General features: G+C 57.1%; 1 protein-coding gene across 1 annotated transcript; it reads left to right on the plus strand.

Moving 5' to 3' along the window:
* Positions 1 to 3,130: 3,130 nt before the first annotated feature.
* On the plus strand, positions 3,131 to 9,639 carry HCRTR1 (hypocretin receptor 1; the record flags this gene model as incomplete). The annotated part of the gene is made up of 7 exons (XM_081144869.1): positions 3,131 to 3,380; positions 3,576 to 3,754; positions 4,316 to 4,559; positions 4,908 to 5,023; positions 6,472 to 6,704; positions 7,701 to 7,822; positions 9,449 to 9,639. The coding sequence occupies exons 1-7, from the start codon at positions 3,182 to 3,184 to the stop codon at positions 9,637 to 9,639; spliced, it is 1,284 nt and encodes a 427-aa protein (XP_081000995.1). The 5' UTR covers positions 3,131 to 3,181.
* Between the last annotated feature and the right edge of the window lie 2,545 nt (positions 9,640 to 12,184).

Raw genomic sequence — 12,184 nt, forward strand, 5'->3', positions numbered from 1 at the left:
AACGCACTGGGAGGCCAACGCTAGTCACAGTCACAATTGCACACCCAGACACACAGAGACAGACACCTGCACACACACACATTCCTCATAGACACAAACACCAACACACGGCCCACCCAGGGTGACCCCTCCTGTCATTAACCCAGAACCTGTCCCCTACCCATAAGCACACTCAGAGACACAAACACACATGGATTCCCCAGGCACACACTCACAGCCCTTACTTAAATACAGACACTTAAACACACACATGCATGAGCAGGCACAAGAGCTAGGACATGGACACACACACACACACACACACACCTTAACCATTCCTCTCTTGTGTCGTCTCATCCATTCCCCTACCTCTGCCAGCACCTCGGGCAGGGGGGACAGAGCTTGCAACCAGGGGGATGGTATGACACGCCATCCACTGTGCCTTAGGGTTACCTTCACTCCTCCCTCCTGCTCTGGAGAGGCGGAGGTCACTGGGCCCATCCCCCTGTGCTGCCCCAGCTCCCCTCCCACGCGCACCATGCCTAACAGCACAGCTCCGGATCCCCTGAAAGGGGTGCTGGCTGCAACAGGGAAGATGGAGGTTACATCTCAGGCATCACCTCCCAAGAGGGAAGGGTGAGTCTCCAAAGGTGAGAGAGGAGGGTGGGTCTGATGTGCTAGGAAGGTCCTTTCCTAAGGCAGGGGATGGCCAAGGTGACTGCCTGTTGTCCTGGAGGTCACACTTCAACTCCCTGTGTTTCGCAGAAGGCCAGACCTCTACACCTTTGCACCTGCTGTTTCCTCTAACTTGAATTCTCTCTGCTGCTACCACAAGCCCCTTGCAGGGCTACCTTTTCATTCTTCAGGTCTGTGTGTACAGGTTCCTGCTCTAGGAAGCCTGTCCTGATGCCCTGGCTGGAACATTCTGTCCTTCTGTGCCACACAGCCCCCCTGGGCTTCCTCGCAGCTCTCCTCACACCATAGAGGACGTGCCAGGCTGTGAGTCCACCTGCCTCCAGCCAGCTTGGGCACCTCTGTCTGATGAGGAGGGGGATAGACCTGGAGAGAAGCACAGACTTGAATCTCAGCTGTGCCTCTGCTGTGTGATCTTGGGCAAGTCGCTGAACCATGTTGGTGCAGTGTTCCCATCTGTAAAATGGGGGCAATAACAACTATCTCACTGGATTGATTAAATGAGATCACGCATGGCCAGGGCTACATAAATGGCAGCTGAATTATTGTAGCTCATTGTCGGGCACACTGCTTAGTAAATGTTTTTGAAACAATCAGGCCCTCTGACTCCCCACTTCCTGCCCCCACCTACCTTCACTGTCGTGGGAGGACGAACGTAGGTATGAACAGAACGGATTGGGGGGCAGATAGAATGAGGGCTGGGAGATGGGCATCGCTGGGAGCTAGCTGGGCAGCCGCAGCCAGGGCTTGGCTGGGGGCAGTGCAGGCGCCCTCTCACCCCTGTGCCCACCTGTGCCATCCTCGTCCTCAGCTAGGTGAGGCGGCGGGGAGAGGTGGAGCTGGGATTCCCTCTGCACCGTGACTCTCCGCAGCCGCCCAGGCAGGGCCGGCCGGCACACAGTAGGTGCGCTCTGAATGCGGAGCGGCAGGAGGCAGAAATGTCGAACGATTGCGAAAGGTATGAATGAACGGATGGACGCATGAATGAAGTGATGGAAGCGCGAAGTGGGGGGCGAGGCGGAGCGCGCACCTCCCTCCGCCCTCTGGGTCTCCAGGCTGGGAGACTCGAAGAGGAGCCCTGCTGGGGGGCTCCCCTCCCCGCCCGCCTCTCCCGCCCTGGCCGCCCCTCCCGGCGGCGCGCAGCCCAGCGGAGCCCGCGCCTGCCACAGCCCGCGTTGGAGTCACAGCACCCCTAGGAACCCGGCCTTTGGGGCAGGAGGCGAAGTCCCCGGTGCAAGGTCGGGGGATCAGCGGCCGAGGACGCCGGGGTCCCGGAGCCAACAGGTGCGGGGCGTGGGAGACCCCCAGACCCGGGGTGGGGGTTCCAAACGACCTCGGCGGGGCCAAGAGTCCTGGGGGATAACCTGGGTGCTGGGAAGCTGAGTCCCCAGCAGACTTGCCTCCCGGCAGCTCCTGCAAAACCCCTAAAGCGCTCGCTCCCCCCGGCCCCGCCCCGCCACGCAGCCCCTCACAGCTCCCGAGGTGCAGGGAGGTCCCGCTCAAGGAGTGGGTCCGCCGACGTTCGGTGGGGGTGTGAGGAAGCCCCCTTCCCCTTTCCCAGGGGTCTCCAGGGCCCGACAACCTTCCTACACAAGTCCGGGGTCGTCCCTGCCCAGCCCGGGAGAAGGACGGGTCTGAGCCAGAGAGGAGGGGCGGGAGCGAGGCCGGATTTGTGAATGGAGGGAGCGTCGGGCACCGCCCCCAGCGACCCCTGGCGGCGGCGGGGCGCACCGCGGCCCCGGGGATTCAAGGGGGGCTTTCTCCCCACTCCCCGGGAGGTCGTCAGTTCCTTCCTGCACCCCTCCCCCACCGTGTGCGTGTGTGTGTGTGTGTGTGTGTGTGTGTGTGTGTGTCCACCGGGGAGGGTCTGGCAGGTCTGGTGGGCGGGGCCTGGGTCTCTAAAGCCTCCCTTGACTCTTTTTCAAACATAGATTCAGGCCCGTGAACTGATTCACGGGAGAATATTTGCAATCGGATGGCTTCCTCTCTCAAATCTGTGGTGTTTGGAGGATTCAGACACACCTGGCATGGTAGCTTTGTGACCTTGAGCAAGGGACTCAACCTCTCTGATCTTCCATCTCCTCCTGTCAAAGCAGGGTTCCCTGGTGATGGGGAAGCCGGCTTCCAGCGCAAGTTTCTGGGTAAAGCGCTAGGCATGCTTTAGAGCTCAGCACTCCCCACGGCAGTCCTGTTAGGCAGGTATGGTCATTACCCCATTGAACAGATGCGGAAACCGAGGGTGAAGGGAGCCAGCTCTCTCTCCACCGTAACCCACAGCACAGAACTGCGAGAATTAAGAGGGAGTTTATATGCAAATTGCCTGGCACACTCCCTAATGTTTCCTTTCTTCCTCGCTCCCTCCCTTCCTTCAGGAGATTTGCGGCTGGGACCCCAAAAGACGTGGGTGCAAGACTCCGGGCTCCCTGAGGGAAGTGGGCTGAGGCCCGGCCCGGCTCCCCTCACTCCTCGGAGCCCAGGATGCCCCTGGGCTGCAGAGGCTCCTGAGCTCATGGAGCCTTCGGCCACCGCAGGGACCCAGACGGGGGTCCCCACTGGCAGCGGGGAATCGTCCCCGGTGCCTCCCGATTACGAAGACGAATTTCTCCGCTATTTGTGGCGCGATTATCTGTACCCGAAGCAATACGAGTGGGTCCTCATCGCAGCGTATGTGGCTGTGTTCCTCGTGGCACTGGTGGGCAACGCGCTGGGTAGGTCCCCAAGTCCCTGTGGTGCTGCGGGGTTCCCCGAGGGACTGGAAGGAGTCCTGGGCCTCGCTTCTCTCCCCCTCCCCCAGCCTCTGCCTCGGGGCGTGGGGTAGTGTGTGTTTGGGGGGGGGGCCTTGCTGAAGAGCTGGGGGGCGTGGCTCTGCTGCTGGCTTACCTCATTCCTGCCTGGCCCCGCAGTTTGCCTGGCCGTGTGGCGGAACCACCACATGAGGACGGTCACCAACTACTTCATCGTCAACCTGTCCCTGGCGGATGTGCTGGTGACGGCCATCTGCCTGCCAGCCAGCCTGCTAGTGGACATCACTGAGTCCTGGCTCTTTGGCCACACCCTCTGCAAGGTCATCCCCTATCTACAGGTGAGCTCTGCCAGGTGACCCTCATCACCTCCTGTCACACCAAGTACAAAAACCATGGCCTTACATAAGTCTCAGTGACCCTCAGACTTGCCTTTCAGACAGGACATGTGGCTCAGTACCTGTGTGGTGTCATCCTCTACTGTCAGCAAGGGCAGGCTATCAGCCCGAAGCTGGAGGCCACAGACACAGCCCCACATACTCATACAGAGATCCCCACCCCACCCCCATCACAGGCACAGACACAGCCAGCCAGCCATGTGTGGACACATGCACAGTCACCTCCAGGTACACGGCACACAGTGGAGGAGAGAGGCACAAGCCCACAGTGACAGACACAATTGCATTTCTTTGCATGAGAACCCTGCTGGGCGAATGCTATATTCCCACCCCACGGGTGAGGCCCAGAGACGGTGAGTGATTTGCCCAAATCTGTGCCAGTAAGTGGTGGAGTCAGGATGTGCACTGCACCTGGCTGTCCAGTATTTCTGGGCTGAGCCCCTCACTCACTCCACACCTCTGGGTGATCCCTGAGAGGACTGACGTGGTGTCTCTACGGGGCAGGCTGTGTCTGTGTCAGTGGCAGTGCTAACCCTCAGCTTCATCGCCCTGGACCGCTGGTATGCCATCTGCCACCCGCTGTTGTTCAAGAGCACCGCCCGGCGTGCCCGTGGCTCCATCCTGGGCATCTGGGCTGTGTCGCTGGCTGTCATGGTGCCCCAGGCTGCTGTCATGGAATGCAGTAGTGTGCTGCCCGAGCTCGCCAACCGCACCCGGCTCTTCTCTGTCTGCGACGAACGCTGGGCAGGTAATGGGGTAGCCTTGTGCAGGCACTCCTGGAGGGGGCACCTTTGGGGCACATCCCCTAGGGCAGGCATCTGTCAGGGCACCCAGGGTGGGTGTCTCCTGAGAGGACATTTAGAGAAGACATCTACCGACGATACCTTCAGGGTGGGTACCTCCTCTAATATAGACATCTGCTAGGGGTCCCGCAGGATGGACACCCTCAGGTTGGGGAACTCCAGGGTCTCTCTGCCATGGTTCAAGAGCACCTGCATGGGGCCCAGCTGCTTGCTTTGGCCATAGCCAGGGCCAGGTGGCACTGCTGAGCAGGGCAGGCTGGGGGCCCAACCTTTGCATCTCTTGGCCCCTGCAGATGACCTTTATCCCAAGATCTACCACAGTTGCTTCTTCATTGTCACCTACCTGGCCCCGCTGGGCCTCATGGCCATGGCGTATTTCCAGATCTTCCGCAAGCTCTGGGGTCGCCAGGTGAGGCCCACTCTGGTGTCACTGTCTGGACTGGGAGGGGATAGGGTACTGGTCTAAGGGAGTAGACAGTCCTCTGCCTTCAGAACATGCCATCCTGGCTGCAACCAGGCAGAGGGAGGGAAGGCCCGGGGACTTTCAAACTCAAGGCCAAAAGCGCTAGAGCCGACCCTGAAACTGAATAGCAACTAACACCATCCTAGTATCAGTAGCTGCCATTGATTGTACCATGCACTTAAGCTAGTCTTGGATTCTCTTAACCACCATACATTATCCCCAACTTTATGAGAAAACAGGCCTAGAGAGGCAAAGCAGCTTCCCCAAATCCCTCAGCCGGGGTGGGGAAGGTCAGGGACTCAATCCCAGATCGTGGAGTCCGGTGCTCAGTTCAGCGTCACAACAATGGTGCCTCCGTGCTGCTTGCCAAATGGTGCGCTTTGCTCACCATGTCTTCACAACTCTCTAACTGAAGCAGCAATATAACTACTTCACAGACGTCGAGTGATGGCAACCAGGGTGCCACAGCCAACGAGTGGCAGGGCCTTTCTGGATCCAGGGCCTGCCTTCTTTCCTCTATTACAAACCGACCCACAGCAGGTTTTATGGGGGGTTTTGTGGGGGTAGGGTGGGTGCTCAGAGGCCCCCTGGCACAGCAGGACTGAGTCCTGGGCCACTGTTTGGGCAATGAGAGCATGCAGGCCACCAGCCTTGAAGTCACCTGCTCCTCACAGCCCCCAGTCAAGTGGGCAGCAGTCACTCTCCTCATCTAACAGACAGGAAAGCCAAGGCTCGGAAAAGGGAAGTGAGTTGAGCAAGGTCACATAGCCCAGGAATGGCTGAGCTGGCCCTAGACCCCAAGTTGCCTGGACTCTAGCCTCATCTCTGTTGTGGGGTGATTCAGGTGTCTAGTGGTGGGAGAGGCTTCAAGGACATCTGTGGCTGCTCCAAGAGCCTGGAACCGTCATAGGCTTATGGGCACCGACCTAAGGCTGAGACCTGTACTCTGAGGCCCAGGCCATTCCATGCCGTCCACCTGCTCAGCCCTTGCCAAGGCTTCCCCACAGGCAGGCGTGGGCCGGGAGGAGGCACAACTCACCTCCACCCCACCCCCATAGATGGAGGTGGTGATCCAAGGGGGATGGGTGGGCGCTGGGAGGATGTTGCCTCGCTGAGTTTGTTGCCTCATCTGTAATTGAGGGCCAATAATACCTTCCCCAAAGGCATGTTGGGGGGTTCTCACAGAGAGCTAATGGAAAATGAATGTAGGTCGTTCACACTCAATCCAGAGTATTGGTCTCTATCATGAATATTAGTTTCCCTCCTATTGCAAAGGTTTGTTCCCTTTGCTCACCTCCACCTGCCCCAGAGTCCAGCCCAAAGTAGGGCCCAGAAAAATGGACTGACCTCCCCAGGAGCTCCTCCCACCGCCGCTCTCTCTGTGTGCTGGACAGATCCCCGGCACCACCTCGGCCCTGGTGAGGAACTGGAAGCGGCCCTCAGACAGGTCCGAGGGGCCGGGGCAGGGCCTGGGCCTGGGCACAGAGCCCCCGCCTCGGGCCCGGGCCTTCCTGGCCGAGGTGAAGCAGATGCGGGCTCGGAGGAAGACAGCCAAGATGCTGATGGTGGTGCTGCTGGTCTTTGCCCTCTGCTACCTGCCCATCAGCGTCCTCAATGTTCTTAAGAGGTGAGAGCACTCAGGGACAGGTGATGGGTGAGGGGGTGGTTAGGGGGTCAGAGGAAGGAGCTCTTTCTGCTTTGGAGAAAGACCTGGCTTCACCCTAAAGCTATGGTGTGCCCTTGGGGCAGGTCATTTCTCTAAGCCTCAATCTCCACATCTGTAACATGTGAATACTCACAGTCCTGGCCTCCTAGAGCTACTGTGAAAATTCTCTCATCCACTCACTCGATTGTCAGATGGTAGGGCTGGGACCACAGTGAACAGGGCACAGACAGAGTCCCTGCCTTCGTGGAGGCTACATCCAGTGGGAGAGAGAAGTAAATATCTATTATAATGCAGGCAGTGATAACTGCTCTGAAGGAAAAAAATAGGGAAAGTGGATAGAGAGTGACGGTGATGGGGGCTGGTGGGTTTTTTAAAAATCTTTTTTAAAAATATGTTTTTTTTTAAAAAAAGGCCTCTGTGAGGAAGTGACATTTGGCAGAGATGTGAAGGGAGGGACAAAGCCCCACAGGAGGGATAGTATGCTGAGCGCAGGGAGCACAGGGGCAGGGCAAGTGAGAGACTGCGGGGTGCAGGGAAAGAACATGGGCTATTTGAGTAAGTTCCCAGTGGGAGTTAGTGCTTGGCCACTTCCTGGCTGAGTAATCTTGGGCCTGACACTGGACTTCTCTGAGCCTGTTTGAAAAATGGATAGTGTCTCTGGCTCATCATGTTGCTGTGAGGATGGATGAGAGCATGGATAGGGAGACCAAGGGGATCAGACAGCCAGTGGCTGAGCAGATGTGCCCTGTGCCTGTCCCTAGACCCACTATAGTCATACTCTCTGTGCTCAAGAACCCAAAACTGTGGTCAAGACCCCAGACCCAGAGGCCCAATCAGATGGAAGGGGCAGTGGGAACTCCTGTACTTTACAGCCCTGTAGCTTGAGTTCTATGAGCAACACCACATAAAGACATACGTACATCTGCCCCATTTCTGACTGTCCTGCCCTGGTCCTAGGGTGTTCGGGATGTTCCACCAAGCCAGCGACCGAGAGGCCGTGTATGCCTGCTTCACCTTCTCCCACTGGCTGGTGTACGCCAACAGCGCCGCCAACCCCATCATCTACAACTTCCTCAGTGGTGAGTGGGCGAGGGAGGTGGGCGACCGAGGGCAGCAGTAGTCTCCAGGACAACAGTCTCCCCACCCCCAATCCAGACCAAATAAAGGATGGCAGGGGGGACGTGACACCTACTCCTTCCTGGGAGTCATGACTCTGCTCTGGCAACTCCCACTCAGGGAGAAGACTTAACCCCACCCAGGAGCCCTGGTCTGCACAGGAGACTGGCCACGCTCCCAACCCTGGCCAAAGAAAGCTGACCAGCATCCAGGGTCCAGTTTGGCAGGTTATGCAGACCAGGGAGTGGGTGGGAAGGGCAGCAGCTAGGCTGGCTCATCTCCACCCCTGCCAGGGGAATGCACAGCAGGACCTCCAATCAGCCTGTCTGGTCAGAGGGAACAGGCCTGTGGGAAGAGGGCCTGAGGGATGACTGCATAATTGAGGCATCAGGGCTAAAGGAGGGTGACCAGCAGAGGCAGCCCAGGGCAGGGGGAGGGCTTCCCCATGCCCAGCCACACTGGCAGAGGGGCCAGAATCTGGGGATCTATCCCTAGATCCACCCTCCTCCAGCACCAGGCGTCCTCTCCCCATTCTGGAAATCCAGGCCTCCCTGTCCCCCACCCCAACTGGGACTTTCTCTCAGCTGTCCCATGCTCCCCATGCCCTCCCTCTACCTCTGTTTCTGGGTGGTCGTGCCCAACCCCCAGCCCAGCCCAGCAACAGTGTGAATAACCAGACTTTTGACTCAAGGCCTAAAGAACTGGTCCAGATGACTCTTCAAGCCTGGACACAAATAATCTTCAAGAAAAGGTTGAAAGGGACCAGGGGTCAATGTTACAACCTCAGTGAGACTGAGGCTGGTCAGGTGGTCTCCAGCTCAGAGAGCAGAAGAGATGAGCGCTGCAGCAGAGGGCATGGTGCATTCCTGTTTGGCCTACATTTACTGAGCACCTACTGTGTGCTTGGCCCTCTGCTGGGCGCTGGAGAGGCTGGTGGGATGCTGAAACATGATCAAGGAGGTTTCAGTTCCAGGTAAAATCTGTTTCCCTGGTGTCCTTTGGCTGAACAAGATGGCTGTGGTAGTCCCTCCTTCCCCACTTGCTTCCCACTTAAGCAAAGGGCTTTAGCGTTAGAACCATGGCTAACTTCTAGCTGGTGACCTTGGACAAGCCTCTGTGTGTCTCATCTGTGAAGTGAGGATACAGACCCCAGTCTCTCAGGGTGCACCCGGCACAGTGCCTGGTGTGAGGGCTGCTGCTGCTGTCATTCTCATTACCATGGGACAGAGATGGGGAAAGCCTAGCTGAGCCTGAAGTCCCTCCGCCTACACACCCAGGAGGGCAGAGATGAGCTGAGGCCCCTGAGCCAGACGCCATGATTACAGGTTTAGAGCTGGGCTCAGAGCCAGAACGCAGTCAAGGAATCAGATAAAAGCTGCATTTCTCCCTGGGAACCTGCTCCGGGGCCTCCTCTGCTCTCTCTCCCTAGCAGTGATGAGGTGGCTCTGGGGCTCTCTCCATCCCAGCTCCACCTTCCCTCCCACCCCTCACAGGCAGCTTGGCTTGAGCTGCATGGGTGTCCCTGGGCCCAAGGCCCCTTCCTGCTGCATACATCTCCTTATGGCTGTGTCTTCTGTCTCCCAACCAAGGCAAATTCCGGGAGCAGTTTAAAGCTGCCTTCTCCTGCTGCCTGCCTGGCCTGGGTCCCTGCAGCTCTCTGAAGGTCCCCAGTCCCCGCTCCTCTGCCAGGCACAAGTCCTTGTCCTTGCAGAGCGGATGTTCTGTCTCCAAAGTCTCCGAGCACGTGGTGCTCACCAGCGTCACCACGGTGCTGCCCTGAGTAAGTGCTACCCTGGTGGCTCCAGGGGGTGCAACCTGTTCCCTGCTCCTCTGGCTCCTGGGGGACCAGCCCTGATTCCTTGTGGAAAGACTGCTGGATGCCGTGAGAGGCCAGGGCTCCAGTCCTGGTTTTCTACCTGTTTGACTCTGGGCAACTAACATCCCTTCTCTGAGCTGTGTCCCCTAAACAGGATTGATGTGAGGATTAAGCATGCTTGAGAAAGTGGAAAGCCCTTTGTAAATTGTAAAGTGTTGTGGACAAGATTATCACTGTATCCCTCTCACTTGGCTATACCTCACAGTACCATCTAGCCCCATCATCCGTCCACAGCTTGGCTGCCTTTCCAAAGACCCCTCTCCTACCCGATTACAGGCCTTCCCTAGTCTGCTGGAAGGGCCCCAGCACCTCCATCTAGCCCAGTGACTCCCTAAAGCCCAGGCTGCACTCGGCCAGCGTGCTCTGCTGCCTGCATGAACTAATCGGGGCCCAGCCCTTCCCCTGTGGGAACACAGCCCCCCACCCTTACCAGGTGCCGAGTGCACACACCACAGACTATCCTTTCGGCTTTGTGGTGTGATAAACATTCTCCATGTGACCATTTGGCGTGGAGGCCAGCAGCCCAAAGCAATTGTAATTAAAAGTCTGGCACTGAATGTTCCCTTTCCTTATCATTGCACAAAATCTGTGCTGCTTAGGTTAAAAGCGAGGAAGGTGGGGAAGTGGGGAGCTGGAGGGTGGGGGAGATGACAAGGCGGCACTGGAATGCTATTATCTGCCGACTACTCCCACCTCCCATCCCCCAACACACCAGATCCCAGATGAGCTCCTTGCCAGGCCTCAGAGCATCCTCAGGCAGTGCCGAATCTCTGATGCCCAGGACCTCAATCCTTGACACATCTGTCTGCTCATGGGCCCAGTGGACTATGGAACGTAAGGGGGGTAGGGTGGGCAGACAGCAGAGTTAACAGGCTTACTATTATCTTCACCTTTTTGGATATCGGAGTTTGGATTTACTCACTATGAACTCACAGGATAAAAAGAGAAATCCACAGACTTGGCTAGAGTGCTCTGCCTGCCACCGAGATGATTAGAGGGTTGCCAGAGGCCCTGATCCTTGCTGCCAGAGCAGGAGGTGGAGCACAGTCTGAAGCACCGCTCTGCTGAGGAGTGGGAGACATCTGGCAGAGGCCAGCCTGGCTGGCAGGCCGGCCAGGCACACCCCCGGATCAGCTTAACCTGATTAACGAAGCTGCAGGCCCCCTCTGACCTTACACATCAGGAAGTGGGGCCCAGCCCAGGAATGTTTAAGCACCCCTCCTCTTAGGCACCACCAGGGCAGGTGGAAGGCGCGGTCTGTCACCCTAATCTCTAGATGACTCACCAGCCCTGCTATCGTGGACACGTCCACAGACGTGCAGTTGTGGCAGCTAGGCTGTGCGATCCTGCCCACTTTGCTTTCCTGTTGGGCTTAGGATCCAGAGTTTGTCAAGTTTGTAGCCAGGCTTGGAGGTGCAATGTGCAGAATGAGGTGTGAGGGCTGGCCCCAAGCTCAGAACCAACTATGCCCAGAAGGACCAACTAGGTCCTGGGCTCCTCAGCCCTAGCTGAGTGCAATGCTGACTACGGTTGGCATTTTTCTAAAGACAGGTTTCAGTAGATACTTGGCTCAGTGGGAACAAAGAAACAATAGAAGCTACCCCCTACTCTCTGCTGGTTGAACTCAGGGCCACAGTGAGCCTGAGGTCACTTGGGGAACTCAGATGACAGGAGAAAATTCAGGGGAGGTAAGCAGGATGACAAGGGGAGATATGCTCAGTGAAGAGTTGCTAAAGAGCCCAGGACTTTGGGAAAATGTGGTGGCAGATTCCAGGTATCTAGAGGGTTGGCATGCACTGAGTTGACACACAGTGGGGCCATGGAGGGGACTCTAGTTCTGGATGGCAGCTGGCCTCTGGGAATTGACTCCATCTAATTCTATGACTGTAGTCTACAGAGAATGGGACTGAACTGCTGAGTCCAATGTACCGGCTGGGCCTCACTGAGCTGCCAAACAGCCAGTCTCCTTTCCCAACCATCCATTGCAGGGAGGGGAGCCCTGCTTAGGGCCTAGAGTTTTTTGGTGTTTTTAAAAAATATATCTTTATTGATTTCAGAGAGAGGAAGGGAGAGAAAGAGAGAGAAACATCAATGATAAGAGTCATTGATCAGCCGCCTCCTGCACGCCCCCTACTGGGGATGGAGCCCACAACCCAGGCATATGCTCTGACAGGGAATGGAACTGGGATCTCCTGGATCCTAGGTCGATGCTCAACTGCTGAGCCACATCTGGCCGGGTGGGCCTGGAGTTATCATCTTCACTTCCTAAAGCAAAAGGATTCTCACAGCATTACCCATGATAAGGTTCCCCAGGCAAACCAGAATGTCTGGTATGTGGCCTTGGATTAAAATTTTGTCAGCTCACTGTAGACATTCAGTGTGGACTGGTTATCATGCTGAAGGTCCAGCAGACAAGTACAGATGTCTGTGCTTAATAAAACTGGGGAGA

The sequence above is a fragment of the Miniopterus schreibersii genome (assembly GCF_964146895.1).
Source record: "Miniopterus schreibersii genome assembly, chromosome: 8".
Classification (NCBI taxonomy): Eukaryota; Metazoa; Chordata; class Mammalia; order Chiroptera; family Miniopteridae; genus Miniopterus; species Miniopterus schreibersii.